Source organism: Malania oleifera, chromosome 1, assembly GCF_029873635.1.
Source record: "Malania oleifera isolate guangnan ecotype guangnan chromosome 1, ASM2987363v1, whole genome shotgun sequence".
Classification (NCBI taxonomy): domain Eukaryota; kingdom Viridiplantae; phylum Streptophyta; class Magnoliopsida; order Santalales; family Ximeniaceae; genus Malania; species Malania oleifera.
In genome coordinates, this window is record NC_080417.1 from 130,988,324 (window position 1) to 131,006,899 (window position 18,576).

At 36.7% G+C, this 18,576-nt stretch overlaps 1 protein-coding gene across 4 annotated transcripts; it reads right to left on the reverse strand.

The window, feature by feature from the left end:
* Window positions 1–1,718: 1,718 nt before the first annotated feature.
* On the reverse strand, window positions 1,719–18,057 carry LOC131154803 (protein IQ-DOMAIN 10). Of its 4 annotated transcripts, none has more exons than XM_058107584.1 (7): window positions 17,920–18,057; window positions 17,561–17,622; window positions 14,979–15,097; window positions 13,052–13,219; window positions 3,862–4,089; window positions 2,391–2,504; window positions 1,719–2,303 (listed from the first exon to the last, which is right to left on the reverse strand). In XM_058107584.1, the coding sequence occupies exons 3-7, from the start codon at window positions 15,048–15,050 to the stop codon at window positions 1,977–1,979; spliced, it is 909 nt and encodes a 302-aa protein (XP_057963567.1). In that variant the 5' UTR covers window positions 15,051–15,097; window positions 17,561–17,622; window positions 17,920–18,057; the 3' UTR covers window positions 1,719–1,976. The 4 variants fall into 4 exon arrangements, with proteins under 4 accessions (XP_057963567.1, XP_057963553.1, XP_057963546.1 ...); XM_058107570.1 differs by having other exon boundaries at window positions 2,391–2,507; window positions 17,920–18,052; XM_058107563.1 differs by having other exon boundaries at window positions 2,391–2,507; window positions 17,740–18,051.
* Between the last annotated feature and the right edge of the window lie 519 nt (window positions 18,058–18,576).

An 18,576-nucleotide genomic window follows, 5' to 3' on the forward strand; every position in this document is an offset into this window, starting at 1 on the left:
TTACATCCTGTTTCCCCCCAAATTTATGTGACCCGAGATGTGAATGCAGGATTGTTCTGGGAGAATTCTCTCAAAATAAGGTAATCCCAGATCGGAAAATGGAAAACATTTAAAATTTTCTGTGTTTTTTATTTGATCCGGTTGGTGTTGGTCTCCCATTTCAAACCGGTAAGGGAACATTTTTCCTCTGTTCTTGAAATGGTCATTTTCTCATGTGGAGATGGAGGGAGTTCCCCCATTTGTGATGGTTTTGTTGGTTTATTGCTTTCTAATGGAACAGTTGGGTATGCCGCCCCCTCAACAACTTAAACCCACAAAAGGAATTGAAAGTGTAACCCATCTTTAACATCTCCATCGCTGCTCGGAATTTTGGGAGCATTGGGCAAGGAGTCATTATCCATGAACAGTGGTGGTTGTAGCTGGGTAAAGGAATAGTGTGTTGTCCAATTTCACAATTCCATCTTTTTCTTTCCCAAGCGGGAAAATAATGAAAATTTTTCCAACTATAGTGAGCAATCCTGTTTTAGTAATGTCATTCAGTTTGCTCCCCACTTCTTTCCCTTTTCTCTGTTGTTTATTGGATGCAAACTTGGATGAGGTGGAGTCCTGTGTTTACCCATTTAGGGAGGACTTCAATGGGCTGTTAATGGATAGAATCTGAGCTCTCTACAGACCCTTCAAGTTACAGCAAATGTTTATTTCTTTATTCAGTTTTTAAGCACGATCATTGAAATGAGGTTATGGAGGAATCTCGTCATCCAAAGGGTTTTCGTGTTGGGGGGGGGGGGGGAGGTGGATAAAATTTAGTTGATGCAGCAAGTGGGTCTTTAAGTGGACTTCAACTGGTGGAGGAACCATGAAAGAGATGAACACATGAAGCTCAATCATGGAGAGAATACCAGAAGGATGCCTCCATTATTTAGTACTTGCCCATCAATCTATGGTCCCCTACACTAAGAATTTAAGGGCCTAAACAAAAAACCTGTATGCCTAGCTGGAAACTGCATTTTCTTCTTCTTTTTTGAAATCAAAATGAATTAACACTTTGGGCTTCTCTGCGGATGGAGACTAGGACATTTACTCTATGGTTGTTGATTCTTCTTCTTTATCGTTGGCTGATGAGTACTACTCAGAAGGCAATATGGGTTGTGTGGATTTGCAATACTTCCTAATTTAATATGGATGAAGAGGGCCCAATTTTCTCTGGGTTGATTGTTCTGTATTTTTTTTATGGACCAATGTAATCATTGGATGCTTGGTAGGGTTGTACCTGTACTCGCCAGCCTAAAACTATTTTTGTAAAATGTCCCTCTGGGGAAGTTCTGTATAAAATTTCTATCCAAAAAATTAAGGATGCATTGCAGGAAAACCGTATCTTTTTTCATCTTTCTTTGTGTTTTTGTGATTTTATACTTGGTAGAAGGGTAGGGCAGGGGTTTATAGAAACTATGATCCAGGAAGCTACATGCTTAAGAGGGAAAGAACAATGATTTTTTTCTTTAGGATGCTATATGCATGATGAATACAGGAGTTGGATTTTACCATGCTTGGTCTTTTTTATTGGTAGTCACAAGATGTGGGTTGAACATTTATAATGAGAATGAAGCTAGTTTCATTCTACAAATTGATAAATTTGTGCACATGTTTGACCCATTAATCTCATGTAGCATTGTATACGTCGCTCAAGGTACACTAAAAAGAATATATGCGCGCAGGTATGATCAACCAGTAAATTTAGAATTCCTCATCACTGGCTCTATAACCAGCACATACACAAGAGTTCATAGATTACAACCATAAAAGCTTCATACGATAGTGAGAAATTACATAATTAAGCACTCAATGTAGATTCACAGTATAGGCTTCTATAGTTTTATTCTGCACACTGCAAGAAAACATATTTCCCCACATCAACACCAACACAGTAACACGGACTAAAATTCTGAAAGAGCCTTGAAATTCTCATTGCTAGGTACTTAAGCAGTCACCTGTTCTTGCTCCGCATTCCCATCACCATCTTTTCCAGCATTTGGGTAGGGCAGTGTTTTTCCTTTCATGGTTCCCTTCCCGTTTGATGAGGCAGGTAGAGCTGGAACTGTGATTTTCGTGGATGGCTGGTCAGTAATTTTGCCTCCTTTGGTTGCCTGCTTGGCCTGAACTTTTTTTGGGTTAATAGGTGAACAGTGAACCCGTATCTCCCATGGGCGAGCGGCTACCCACCGCTCTTTCCAGCTCCAGCCCCAGTTATCTTTACCAAGATCATAATAAGCCTGGCCCAGATACTGACTAGAGTTGGCTCTCCACTGCAAATCACATAAACTAATCAATTCTCATTGATATAACACAGGAAAATGAAGAAGGAGAGTATTGGCTCTCCTAGTTTGACCAACCTGATGAGAGAAGGCATATGCCATGGCTCGTTCACGCTTAACAGCAGCTTCTTCTCTGTGTTGAATCCTGGAGAGGATTTCCTCCATGGTTTCAGAGCCGCTGCACCATTCCACCTGCTGAGCAAGTTGAACTACCATTTAGAGAGAAGTCATTTGTTAATCGAAGAAACAGTAGGCTATGTTGAAGCACTTTCCTCAAGTTTCTTTGGGAGCAAAAATCCATCACTCACAGAAGCAACAATTAAGTGCTTCCTAAAATGCTAAACAACAATGAAACCCATTAAAGCAATTAAATCCTAAACAATCCCATTGAGTTTCAGAAGCTTTGAAAATGGCACGCTTCCAAGTTTTACATTTCTTTTAGTCAGCCACAAAAGTGATGGATATGAGTCTGGCAGATCATAATTATTCGCAGTTCAATTCTCCGTGGAAGGCAGGCAAAAGAGGGTAAGGAAAATGACGCTAATTCAGTTTGTATGAAACTAATGATTGTTTGATAAGCAAGAATAAAATGAAATTAGTCTTTATAGATTTACATATTTATCATACAATTTTTTAATCCATTCTACTCATGTTGTGGCGTACCAAATATTGGGTAAGCATTTCTGATGGGTTTCAAATCAGCCATGCAGCTAATTAATGATATAATTAAGACAATTTTGGGAAAAAAATTAAGATTAGCAAGTGATTTCAACAGGAAAAATGGCCAAACATGGATGTGGCACAGCCCCATCTGACTTGTAACACCCAATTGATGAGAAATACATACACACACACACACACACACACATACACACACACACATATATATATATATATAAAACTAGAAGAGCTTATTTTGAAAATGGGCTATGAGCCAGGCACTCCAGTACACACTCCAGACTTGTTTTAGGAAGTGGTGCACAGTGCTATTGCCACAGAAAGCAGCACGAGAACAACAAATAATGCAGATTTGTTAGATGGACGATGCAGATTGCAAGAAAATCAAGTTCAAAGTTCCCTGAAGCCATGCAGGAGATGATGCTGATGTATACACAATAGGAGCTGTAAATGGAATCAGGCACTGTAATTTCCGCGGAGTATTTTTTTCAAAATTGTGCAACTTTGAAAATGAATCACCACCAAAATTGTGAAAGATGTCAAAATGAATTAAAAGTAGTCCCATTGCTAAATCATAGAAAGTGTCTAATCTGAAAATAAGTCTTCTTTTTGGCTGGAGAAACAAGTTTCTTAAAACCATTTTTTTTTAGGAAAAGAAATAGTAAATTGTTTCAAAGGCCATTAACATAAATGGAACATTTCAAGTTAAAAGACCTTCAAAGCTCCCTTTAATTGTTCAAATAATCAAAATATTTTCCTATAAAATCAGGTCATGACCAGACTGAAATGTTCTCAGGAATCAGAAGAGTGATGTAGACAACCTTGGCAATTTACACAATGAAAGATTGTAAGCAATAATCAGTAGAAGTACCTCTAGTTCATGAAGCTTTGCCTCAAGTTTTTGCTGATTTTCTAGTTTCTTTTGCTTAAGCCGGCCTTCCGTAACCATACAGAGTCTACGAGCATGAATCTGTGCTTGTATTCTGCTCCATGAATGTATATGGCTTAATGTGTTTAGCGCTTGATTTTTAGCAGTATGGTCTTCAATCAAAACTTGAAACTTCACTGTCCCTTTAAGACGACGTAAAGTTTTCCTTGCCTGCACAAGAGAGGCATAATAAGATATTATACAAGTGATACAAGTCTGAATGTGCTCAAGCCAGCAATGGTGTGAGGAAAGGTCAAGCATGGAGTACTTTTTAAAGTTCAAAAGCCTATTATATCCTTTTGATTTACATATTTTACGCCAATCCAAATTTCACATGATGTACTGATTAAAAAAAAAAAATGATACTCGGCAAGTTGTCCAGATAACAAGGAACAGAGAGGTATCTCATGCTTTTTCCAAGATTTTTCTTTCTGCTCTTGTAACAGTGATATTGATATCTCTGTTGCAGCAATAAAATAAAGTTGCTGCATGATTAGATATTTAGATACTACAATATTTTCATGGTTAGCTGGTACCCCATATAGGAAAAACCAATTAATATCGTGCAAGTAGATTCTGAAATGCATTCAGGGAGGAGGCAGTGAAGAAAATTGGGCTCGGATGCATGCTTCTCATTTTGGGCCTGGCCCAGGTAATTGAGAAAGTGATATTGATATCTCTATTGCAGCATTAAAATAAAGTTGCTGCATGATTAGATATTTAGATATTACAATGCTTTTATGGTTACCTGATATCCTATACAAAAAAAGAAAAGAAAAAAAAAACCAATTATATATATATATTCATGCAAGTAGATTCTGAAATGCATTCGGGGAGGAGGCAGTGAAGAGAATTGGGCTGGGATGCATGCTCTCACTTTGGACCTGGCCCAGGCAATTGAAAAAGGGAGCATTTCTTCTTTTACCTAAATTGAGCCAATTATTTGAAAAGGACCAGTGTTTAGGAAACGTTGATATGGACTTCAGTTTGGATCCAAAGGGAGGTTTTCCTCATATGGGCTTTTCTCACAAAAGAGTCTTGGTGAGAAGCAGACAAATGATTCGGAAATTAAGGCTCCTAGTACTGCTATGTTGGCTCCAGACGATACAGGTCCAAAGTATTGCTCGTACTTCTCAGAAGATGAGTGAGTACTGGGAAGGAAGAAGATATACCATGTAGTAATGGAATTCTTATTCAGCATCCAATTAGTAGAAATATTATTCAGCCTACAGTTAATAACAATATGAATCGAAATAATCAAGAATTGGAGGAAGTTCAGGTTGTTAGAAGACCAGATTTGGTTCAAGACTCTGGTGATGCGTCTAGTACTCTAGTCCAGTAGAGTTTTTAGAAGGTAATGAGAAAAAGGGTGAACCAGATGTGAGTTTAGGGGAGAAATCAGATTATTGTCGTATTTATACTAATAAAGTTGAAGGTAATAAGGTTTATGCTCATCATAGTTGTTAGAATCTTACGATTCACTATTTGATTCATATCAATTCTGCACCAAATCAATTTGAATCTTACTAGTGAATCTAAAATCAACTGAATTGCTGCCGAATCTATCGATTCACACAATTCTAGACCTGTCACATCCTGACAAACCCGACTAGTTTTGAAACCCCCAGAACAGAATTCCTTTCTTTTTCATCGCTTTTATTTTTACACAATTACCTTCCATTTCTCATCCATGTCAGTTTTATGCTAAAAAAAAAAGAGGAGAAAATAGAACTTTAGGTCTTATCTTGCCTTAACAAAACCATTCTTCGCTCTTGGGAGTATAGTGCTTTGCCACTGAGAAGAAGTGGAACACTCACTAGCTAAAGTGGTATCCATGTTTCATTGTGTTGTTAAGATTCAAAAGTTAGGTCTTTTAGTAGTTTGTTCAATTATCATCATTTTTTTAGGTTAATTATTATTTTTTTATTTAATTCAAGAAATAATATGCACGAAATATTTTTTTAAAATTGTTGATAAACATCAAAAGTTCATTTATTTATTATTTTTTCTTGATTCCTTCTCTTAATGGCAGAAAGTTCATTATTTTTGTAATACTTTCTCATTCTCTCACCTTTCACTTGTTTAGGGAAAGCATACGCAAGAAATATGATTCATTTATTATCATAATTTAAATGTATTTTATTGTTTTGCTGCTTGTTTGTAGATCAATATATGCATGTCATTTAGAATTGATTTTGGAAAATTTTACCAAATCTTACGATTCAATTTGATTCTCAATTCCCAAAAGTGAAATTTTGATTCACGATTCAAATCTCGATTTGACAACTATGATGCTCATCAAAAAATGGCTTGCTTAGGTGCTGAAATGAAAAAGATATTTAAAGATAAGAGAGAAGATTCTAGTATGTCTATGACAAAGGTATTAAGGAGAGATTCTAAAGGAGAGTTTAGTATTGTGGGTTCCTCAAGTTGAGAAGAATGCCAGAGGTTCTAATGAAACTAGAAAAGGTAAGGAAGTATAGAAATTGGGGGATTTTTTCGATTTAGAAAGTGATGATAATAGCAAATTTGATTGTGGAAGGGAGGGGGGGGGGTATTGGATGAGATACAGGAACAATATGGGCATGTTTCTGATTCCTGTGATGAAATAGGGGATTTATCTTAATATGGGCATGTTTCTGACTCCTGTGATGAAATAGGGGATTTATCTTATGTTCATCTACCCACATTGGAAGGTTTGGATGGAGTTTCTATTTTTGATAATGATGGGTTGGCGAATAAGGTACAACATAGGGATGGAATTTCGCCTACACCAGTGGAGGAGATTTTGAAGGAGTTAGAAGCTCAAATTCTTTTGGATAAAATGGACTTAAAAATGAGTGATATTGGAGGTAAAGAAGTGCGTTTGGATGGTGGCAAAAGTCGAAAGGTGAAGGGTCAAAGGGATTTAGAAAATTTGAAGAGTTCGGTAAATTATGATGGAAGGGTTTAAAAAGGGGGTTTCTTGGTTAATTTCATTTAGTTCTATTTTGTGATCTTGTGTTTCTTTGTTTTCTTTTTTACTTTACTCAGTGGACTCCTTGTCCCCACACGTTGTACCTTCTCTTCTTTCTATCTAATATACTTTCTTTTGTTATCCCCCCCCCCCCCCAAAAAAAAAAGACATCATGAAATTAAAAACGTATATACCTGATAGAAGGCCCTAGATATTCAACTCTCTTTTATTTCATGATTTTAACTAGCAGGCAATCCAAGTTTGTTTTTAGTGATAGACTGTACAGCTACAGAGGGAGTGCTTTTTCATATTATGGATATTGAACTATTGTCTCTTAGATGACCTATAAACCCACTGACCTGAATAGAGCCATAATGATACACCAATTTCAGTGCAACCATTGACTTAAATGAGACAGGTACAGCATGATGCTGAAAAACAGAACTAGCATCCTTTGTGCAATCAGGAACTGATCCTATATTGTAAGTTTTGAGTTGTGAAGATAGTAATGCTGAAAAACAGAATTAGTATCCATCATGGAACCAGAGAACTGATCCTAGACTGTAAGTTGTGAAGGTTCCAGCTTTATGAAATGAGCCAATTCTGCTGGTGGATTAGGCTTTCAAGTTTCAAATTCTACCTAAACTCAGTAATGCCATTCCATTTCCATGGGAAAAAAATTCCTCTTTATAATTAACCAACATAAAAAAAAGCTATATAAAGTCCATCAAACATGGGCTTAGTGATACCAAAGCAAAGCCATTAGTATATTCAACTTATCCATTAACTTTGAGAGAAGCATAACAAATGTTAAGACTTCTACATGCTTCACTCAGATGCCTTGGAAGTAATTTAATAAAGCCATAAACATCATTACAAGTTTTATTATTTATTTACATGTTAGGTGTTAAAATCCCAATCCTGAGTATCATTGTAAAATAATATACAAATTAGGGAAGTAGGTTGATATGGAGGATTTGATATTATTCAGTAAGGAAATTGTTTCCTTGTTTAGAATAGGTAATCGTATTATATATTGGGATGTACATATGAACAAATTAATGAAGAAAATATTCAATTGTTTCTTCCTTCATGGTATCAGAGCTAGGTTTTCTCAACCCTAGCTAAACGATGGCCAACAGCACCGCCAACAGCAGAGGTTCTACCTCGTCTGCAAATATCAACGGTGACTCAGAGGCCACATCCGTTGGGGGTTTGAATGGGCTGGACAACACAACCTTTCCACTCTCATTGGAAAAATTAAACGGAAAAAACTTCCGTGAATGGGCTCAATCCATGAAATTGGTGATTGAGGGAAAAGGGAAACTGGGTTACCTTACCGGTGAAAGGAGGAAGCCAGACCCTACCGACGCTGCAGCATTGCAAAGATGGAAGTTCGAAAACTCCATGGTCATAGCTTGGCTCATCAATTCGATGCAGCCATCAATCGGAAAAGTTTACTTGTTCATGCCAACAGCGAAGGAAGTCTGGGAAGCCATACGTGAGACATACTCCAACGTCGAAAGCTACTCGCAGATCTTCGAAATCAAGACACGATTGTGGCAGATGAGACAAGGGGAGAGAGGTGTCACCGAGTATTTCATGGAAATGACTCATCTCTGGCAAGAGCTCGATTTGAGCACCGACGAGGAGTGGGAGTGCTCCGACGATAGAACAAGATATCGAAGGAGGCTCGAAAACGAGAGGGTCTTCGAGTTCCTTGCTGGCCTGAATCGAGAGCTTGACGATGTGAGGGGAAGGATTCTTGGCCGGCAACCTCTTCCTTCGACCTGAGAAGTCTTCGCAGAAGTCCAGAGGGAGGAAAACAGGAGGCGCGTGATGTTGAGGCCTCAAAATGAATCTATTGGACAGGACCTCACCGTACCCGTGTCTGGCCAAAAATTAGATGGGCACGCTGGACACCCTGGGCCGGATATTTCAGCTCTAGTATCAAAAGGTCCAGGGGGACCTAGTCAACGACCACAAAAAGGTAAATTGTGGTGTGAACATTGCCGAAAACAGGTCATTTAAAAAATACCTGCTGGGAGATTCATGGAAAACCGACAGATTGAAAGCCGAGACAATACCAAAAAAATCGTGGGTACCAAGCCAGCACCAACGGATCAACTGAAAGATTACAAGAAGAAACACCAATACCGCTCCCAGTAATACATTCAGTCCTGAACAATTGGATCAGTTATATAAGATGATTTCGTCCATTCAAACATCAGGTCAGTCTTCCTCTGGTTCCCTGGCTCACCGAGGTAATTATTTGTCAACTTTAACTTCTACATTCTATTACAAATCTCCATGGATAATTGATTCGGGTGCATCTGATCATATGACTGGGTCTTATCAATATTTTTCATCCTATTCTCCATATGTCGGAAATTTGAGGGTAAAAATTGCAGATGGCTCTCTCTCACCAGTTGCTGGAAAAGGAAGTATTCGCATATCTGATTCTTTAACTTTACAATCTGTCCTACATGTTCCCAAATTGTCTCGCAACTTGTTATCTATCAGTTAGTTAACCAAATACTCAAATTGTTCTGCTAAATTTGTTTCCTCTCATTGTGTTTTTCAGGACCTATCATCGGGGAAGATGATTGGCACTGCTAAAGCGTATGAGGGACTCTACTACTTTGAGGAGGCAAGTTTGAGTGAACTATGTAATACTGCAATTTGTGATTCTGCATCTACTTCTAGAAATAGTGAACTGTTGTTATGGCATTCAAGGATGGGTCATCCCAGTTTTCAATATTTAAAACGTTTGTTTCCATCTATTTGTTCAAATAAAATGGCTTCTGAATTTCAATGTGAAGTGTGTGAGCTTGCCAAACATCGTCGTACTTCTTTCCCATCATCCATATACAAACCATCTCGCCCATTTACTATGTTTCACAGTGATGTATTGGGTCCCTCACGTTCCTTCAATCGCACCAATACAAAATGGTTTGTTACCTTTATTGATGACCATACTCGTCTTTGTTGGGTTTACTTACAGAAAGACAAAACTAAAGTCCGCTCTATTTTCATCAATTTCCATTCCATGATTCATACACAGTTCCAAACTCATATTCAGATTTTACGTACTGATAATGGTACGGAATATTTTAATACTATCCTGGGAGCTTATCTTCAAGATAATGGGATTGTCCATCAAAGTTCTTGTGTGGATACCCCTCAACAAAACGGGGTTACTGAAAGAAAAAATAGACATATACTTGAAGTAGCCCGGGCATTAATGTTTACTACCAACATGAAACATTATTTTTGGGGCGATGCCATCTTAACGGCCACACATCTCATTAATCGAATGCCGAGTCGAGTACTTTCATTTGTCATCCCTCTTCAAAAATTCCAGGAACATTTTCCTACCTCTCGACTCCCCTCTAGTCTCCCGCTAAAAATCTTTGGTTGTATTGCTTTTGTTCATGTTCATGCACACCATCGCGATAAATTGGATCCTCGTGCCGTTAAATGTGTCTTCCTTGGTTATTCACCTACCCAAAAAGGCTACAAATGCTATGATCTGGTCTCAAAACAACTGTTCGTTAGTCTTGATGTCACTTTCTTTGAAACCACTCCTTATTTCCCAAAGCCCTCTCTTCAGGGGGAGAAATGGAGTGAAGATCGATTCTTTGACCTCTCTTTGCTACAGAATCTGCGTCATTCTCTCCAGTTACTCCATTCTCTAACCCATCTATTCCATCTATCGAGCCTTCCATTGAATTACTTCCTAACTCGCCAAACACAACAGAACACTTACCCTTAGGAGGAGATACAGGAGAGCAAAACAACACAGACATATTGGTTTACTCAAGAAAACCGAAAACAAAGGATAGAGAGAATCTCATACCTGAGGCACCAAGAGCGTTGGAATCGGTGATGGCTCCGAATAACCATGTGCCCATGCCCAATCCTGATCTGGTAATTGAGTCTTCCTCTGATAATCCTGCACCTAATGATCTCAATTTACCTATTGCAATCAGAAAACAAACCAGGTCATGTACCCAATACCCTTGGTCTAAATACATGTCTTATAAAAGTTTGTCTACGAGATATCGTGCGCTTGTTTCTAACCATGACAGGATGAAAATGCCAAAGAACATTCAGGAAGCTCTAGAAATACCGAAATGGAGAGAGGCAGTCATGGAAGAAATGCGAGCCCTAGAAAAAAATGGAACTTGGAAGTTGATAAATTTACCAAAAGGGAAGAAGCCAGTGAGTTGTAAATGGGTCTTCACAGTGAAGTATAAATCTGATGGAACAGTTGAAAGATATAAAGCCAGACTTGTTGCAAAAGGTTTTACTCAGACTTATGGCATTGACTATACTGAAACATTTGCACCAGTAGCAAACTTAAATACAGTTCGAGTTCTCTTGTCCTTGGCAGCCAATTTAGATTGGCCACTACAACAACTTGATATTAAAAATGCTTTCTTAAATGGAGAATTAGAAGAGGAAGTATACATGACTATACCACCAGGATTCAGTAAAACGGGTGAAGAAAACAGAGTGTGTAAACTCAAGAAATCCTTATATGGCCTCAAACAATCTCCTAGAGCGTGGTTCGACAAATTCGCAAAGGTACTAAAGAATCAAGGTTATTGACAAGGGCAATCAGACCATACATTGTTCTTCCAACAGTCTGAAGGAGGTAAGAGAGCAATTCTAATAGTATATGTTGATGATATAATCCTTACTGGTGATTATGCTGTAGAAATGGAGAGATTGAAGAAGGTCCTGGCTGCTGAATTTGAAGTTAAAGACTTGGGACAGATGCGGTATTTTTTGGGCATGGAAGTGGCAAGAACGAAAAAGGGAATTAGTGTTTCTCAGAGAAAGTATGTTACTGATTTCCTAGTTGAAATCGGCATCCTGGGATGCAAACCCAATGAAACCCCGATGGAAACAGTAAAGAGGGTTGAAGACTGTGGAAAACCAGTAGAAAAGGAGAGGTATCAGAGATTGGTTGGCAAGCTAATCTACCTATCACATACTAGACCAGATATTGCATTTGCAGTCAGTGTAGTAAGTCAACACATGCATTCACCAAAAGAAGTTCACTTAGATGCTGTATACAAGATCCTTAGATATCTCAAGGGATCCCTAGGAAAAGGACTCTTCTTTAAGAAATGTGAAAGTAAGGAAGTAGAGATCTTTATAAATGCAGATTGGGGCAGGATCAGTGGAAGATAGAAGATCCACCACAGGTTATTGTACATTTGTCTGGGGAAATCTAGTAACTTGGAGAAGTAAAAAGCAGAATGTGGTGGCTCGTAGTAGTGCTGAAGCTGAATTCAGGGCAGTCGCTCAAGGGATATGTAAAGGGTTGTGGTTACGAAAACTCTTGGAGGAATTACAGGTCCCAGTGAACTTTCCTATCAAACTCTACAGTGACAACAAGACAGCTATCAGCATCTCTCTCAATCCAGTTCAACACGACAAGACTAAACATGTGGAAGTAGACAGACACTTCATAAAAGAGAAAATTGAAGAAGGAATTATATGTATGACTTATGTACCAACCAAGGAACAAACTGCAGATATTCTCACTAAAGGGTTGGGACGACAGAGCTTTGATGATCTTATTAGCAAGTTGGAAATGATTAATATTTATGATCCAACTTGAGGGAGAGTGTTAAAATCCCAATCCCGAGTATCATTGTAAATAATATACAAATTAGGGAAGTAGGTTGATATGGGGAATTTGATATTATTCAGTAAGGAAATTGTTTCCTTGTTTAGAATAGGTAATCGTATTATATATTGGGATGTACACATGAACAAATTAATGAAGAAAATATTCTATTGTTTCTTCCTTCATCAGGTTTACATTCTAATTAGGAGTTTATCTTTACTCTTAAGAGTGAAGATCAGAGAAACTAATGCAAATGCAATTTACATATTGATTTTCTGAAGTACCACATGATTCCAGATATGGATTTTATTCATATACTCCTGCGATGCAACCCAAAGTTGTAATCATCCATTGAAAGTGAAAGGCCAAATTCATACAAAGCAAATAAAGATCATGAAATAAAATGCAAAGCTCTTCATGGGCTTGCAAATGATGAAGTTTATAAAATCAAAAGGCATAAAACGATACTGGAATGTAGCACTACAAATAAAAAAATGAATTAGTTTCACACACCACACTGAAGGAATGCATACCATGAAGGCCCGAAAAGCAGTCTGAATCCGAATGGCAGCTATAACTTTGACTGGCACACCAAGACTGCTAGGAGTTTGGCTAGAAGTACCATTGGCATCCCTACTTGAATATTTACCATTCCGATGCCTCCATTTGGACCCAGCTGACTTTTCATTAGCAGAATGTACCTGTATAAAAGATATGCAGGAGCAAATTAAAAGAAAACAATAGATAGTAAAAATATTAGAAAATGAAAAGAGTGTGTGTGAGAGAGAGAGAGATCCAAGTTTTTTTTTTTTTTTTGATGACCCAAAACTCCTACGTGGGCAAGCCCTTTGGACTCACCCAAGCGGCACCAAATTGGGGGCATGAAATTGACGCATCCTTGGTAATTCACCAGGCAAACCACAAACGGGGAATCAAACCTAGGACCTTGGAGAGAAGTTCTTTTAAAACATGGAAATATGAATTTAAAGATTAATTACATAAGCCTCAAACTGCTTCAAAGTATCACAAATGCTGGATGTTCCAAAATATTCAAGCTTTCGGATCTCAAAATGCCATACTAATGGTCATTGAATTCCAAGAAGAAAATTTAATGTTTTCATTAACTAAATGTATGCCTCATAAGTATGTATCATCCATGTCTCAAGAAATTGAAACAGAATCGCATGCATTTCTTAAATAAATTATAAAAATATATTGAGGTACACAACAGTAGACCGCTCTGCAGCATTTGGACTGCCTAGTTAGGCCAAGCCACATATTCCCACTACAGCAATACATGTGCTAATAGAATAAAAGCTTCATATAAAAGGCCCAAGACAAGGTCTTTTCCTCTTTAGTTTTTCTTTTCCTGTTTAACGTTTCCATGACTAAATTTATGTCCCTCGAGTGCATTTCATCCATGTCTCAAGAAATTGAAACAAAATCATATGCATTGCTCAAATGAAAATAAATTCATGTGCATAACAATAGACCGCTCTACACCATTTGGACTCCAGTCAAGCCAAGCCACATATTCCTCCTGCAAAAATGCATGTGGTAATAGAACAAAAGCACACCATATGCTGCAGTTCATATAAAACGCCCATGAAAAGGCCTTTCCATCTTCAGTTTTTCTTCGTCCCGAGTTACTACAAAGATACGTAAAACAATTGCCCCTTAACATTCCAACATCTTTCTTGAACTAATTGTGGATATGAATTTGCATATTTCTTTTCCAAATGACAAAGAATCTAAATGAAACAACAACATATTTTAGCATGGTTCAGTATTTCAACAATGAATTGAGCCTCTATTTAACTATGTAGCAATATATTGGGCATGATTTATAATTCAATAGAAATTCATGAATAGATTGCATTTCAATAGTGATCAAAGTTTATCATAGACCCTTGCATGAATAGATCAGTACTCTGGTATTGGACCTTCATAAATTTCCACATGTTCAAATTCCAAAACTAATGAAATTTAGCATGGCTACAACATTTGGAACTGGAATAAGATGCTAGATTAAAGATCGTTTTAGCGAGTCTTAAACTTACACATTAACTCCTTAATAAACTATTTCCCAAATAATAGAAGAATTGGAAAGGAAAAAAATCTTCAACTCTCTAAATACACATGGTCTGTTAGGTCCCTCACAAAGATGTCCTTTCAAATTTTATAAATCATGAGTAAATAAAAACTAGTAGCCTAGGAAAAACAAACACATTAACACATGAATACATTATTATGCACCATTTCCTAGATAATAACTATCCTGCGCTTGAGTATTTAACCACGATCCCACCCCATAAAGGTGTCATTTACCTAGTGCCAAGCACAATACAAAGAGAGAAAGCAGCAATGCGCCCAAAAAGGAGTATTGATCTGCACATTTTAAATGCTTTTCATATCACATTCAAATAAATTGCCTCCAAAAGAGTCCTTGCCAAAAATTACCTTCGCTTTCTTGGATCGATCTTCCTTGACTTTCTTTAGGCTAATTATTGCCTTAAACCAACTTAATCCCATTTTTATTGATCTGAACGATTATCAACAATATGGTGCCTAACACAAACCTGGAACAGAAGTTCTAAAGGTGATTACAATACTCTCCATATATAAGCAGAAAAACATGCAAAACTTCTAGCAAAATGCCAGCGAAGACATGAATCAAGACTAAAGCTTCTGCAAACACAAATTTTGATTTGAGAATATGCCAAAAATGATAGGACAACTGAACTATAACAATTAAAATTTAAAAATGAAAAGAAAAAAACACTAAAAATATGAGAAAATCATAATGTATAACAACCCAAACAGCCTTCAAGTGCATTGTGTCCAACGTTCCTACAATGAAAAGCAGGGTTAGATTTTATGACCATCATGAAATCAAAACTTCAGCCTATGCCTCTTTGGAAATAACTGACTCAAACTTCAAAAATCATTAGAAATTGTTTACAATCATGTGAACTTCAATTAAAACTTTCCCATTTCCATTTGTTACAAAACTAGGAGGAAATACTCAAGATTATCACATACATCAACGGACGTAGCGTAACAAATCAAATATTTCCCACTAAATATGGTGCTATATGCTACCAAATAAATTTGAAAGACTACAGCATTCCAAGAAACCGTATTTGTTCCCAATAAACTGATTCTGCAATGTATAAATACCTGGTAGAAATCATAGTTGTTAGAATCTTACAATTCACGATTCGATTCATACAATTAATATCAATTCTGCACCAAATTGATTCAAATCTTACCAACGAATCTAAAATCAACTGAACCGATCCGAACCTATCGATTCACACGATTCTAGACCCATCATTTCCTGACAAACCCAACTAGTTTTGAAACCCCAAAAACAGAATTCCTTTCTTTTTATCGCTTTATTTTTACACGATTACCTTCCATTTCTTGTCCATGACAGTTTTATGCTTACAAAGAGGAGAAAATAGAACTTTAGGTCTTATCTTACCTTAACAAAACCATTCTTGGCTCTAAAAGTATAGTACTCTGCCATTGAGAAGGAGTGGAACACTCACTAGCAAAAGTGGTATCCATGTTTCATTGTGTTCATAAGATTCAAAAGTTAGGTCTTTTAGTAGTTTGTTCAATTATTATCATTCTTTTAGGTTAATTTTTTTTTTTCTTTTTAATTTGAGAAATAATATGCATGAAATACTTTTTTTTAATTGTTGATCAACACCAAAAGTTCATTTATTTATTATTTTTTTCTTGATTCCTTCTCTTAACAACAGAAAGTTCATTATTTTTGTAATACTTTCTCAGTCATCCTCTCACCTTTCATTTGTTTAGGAAAAGCATACACATGAAATATGATTCGTTTCTTATCATAACTTAAATGTATTTTATTGTTTTGCTGCTTGTTTGTAGATCAATATATGCATGTCAATTAGAATTGATTTTGGAAAATTTTACCAAATCTTACAATTTGATTCGATCCTCGATTATCGATTCCCAAAATTGGAATTTCCATTCACGATTCGAATCTCGATTTGACAACTATGGTATAAATACCTAGTACATATGAGCTCATAGGGGCAAAGCTAAACTAGGGGCAGCATGTTTTAGCACAGAAATGAGATCCTCGAGTCTAGAACCTATCACAAATTATCTCAACTGTATCACTTCAAAAAATATGATGGTTACTCAAAATTTTCCCATTGTTTATCCTTAAAAGTTACAACTGTAGCAATTCTCTTTTTTTATTTTCTTTTTTGGGTTTTTAATTATGCTAAGTATGCCTGAAGTTCAAATTATTCCTACAAATGAATTATGCCAATTCGCAGAAGTTCAAGAATCAACCTGTATTGGAATGGGCTATAATTACTAAGCCAGAGTTCCAAAAACAACACCGATTCTGAAACTGTCGTGAGCTAAAGGTACAAAGCCTTGATATCTCTTCTGTCCTTATTCAACTGTTTCCCTATGTTGGGACTTTTAACAAACTTTCTATCAAACCATCAAATGCAAACCAAAGTTCTAAAAAGGGCAAACCAAAATAATTGTATGAAATCATTATCAACCTAACCCACCAAAGACTGTACTTCTAAGGAATCTAACTAGGTGCATAAACCATGAGGACATCTACTGCAAACAGGAATGCAACATTTTAAGTGCAGTACTTCGGATCAAAGAGATACTATACAGATTAGTTATGGTCGAAAATACAACCCTTTATTTAGCAAGCTCCTAATCATTTTACTTATATATGGATACTGAACCCATTACCAATAAAATCAAGGCGCTGAATTTCTTTTCCAGCGTTGCAATGTCATGAAAATCAACCCTACGAAACTAAGGGGATCCAAACAAAAATAAAACCGCATATATAACCAAAACACAAATAAAAAATCTGCAGCAATGCAAATAGTCACACAAAATAAGAAACAAGCAAATATTCAACATTACGGCAAGAGAGATACACAAATCAAATAACAACCCATTTACACAACAATAAGCATTACAGAAATAAAAGAAGAAATTTATCAGAGAAGATCATTACTTACCCCGATTACTTTTCACCCTCATATTTAGCCCCAGATCACTCGCTCGCGGTCCTCCGTTTACCCTAATTAACAATGATTCAAAATAAACTCATTAACCACACAAAATTCTTTAAGAAAAGAAATCAACAGAAGAAAAGAGGAACGAATTCGAAGATGGGTATTGCGAGCAAGGGAGATACCAGAGGAAGAGAAGCAAATGATGGTATGCTGGGGTGGTTCGGGAAGATGGGTGGGTAGTAATAGAAGTTGCAGTAGAATGGAAGAAAAGGCAAAGAGGGCGCGAGGGCGGGGAGGGGAGGGGAGGGATGGATTGCCATAGCCCGCCACTCTGAACTCCATTACATGACCCCGCAACTTACTGGAAGTGGAAGTAGGTGAAATGTTTGCGTCTCAATTCTTTGGAAGCTCAACAATCAACAGCATGCAGGCAGGTCGGTGTCCTGTGCTCTCGTGGCGACATGATTTCTTTATGCAATCAAATCTCTTTTGTGCATCCCGTAAAGTACTTTTATGGGCTTTTATGACTTCTACCTTATCAACTTAAATTTTGTTTAGGGTTAAGTAGTATGCTATGAGTTGCAATTTTTAGGTATTTCACTCAATTTTTATTCTATTAAATTCAGTCACTAATATCATTTGACTTAAGTTTAGATTTAAAATTCGCTAAATGAGTCAAGTTCAAGTTAAACTCAACAAGTTTCGTGAGTGATTCATTTAAGTAACTTGGAAGTTTGTTTGATTCAACAAGAAAACATGTGTTAATAAGTTAATGAGTTAATCCAATGTTTGCATAAAATAATCTTTAGGATACATTTGTTTCAATAGTGAAAGTTTACAATACTATTGATTAGATTTACTAAGATACTTATAGTCTTGTGTTTGAATTATCATCTACCAAGGGCATGCTAATCACTCAAATGATCAAATTGTTCTCAATAAAAAAATATATATAACAAAAATTAAAAAAAATAAAAATGAAAAAAACAAATTGACAACCTTTTTTTTTTTTTTTTTTT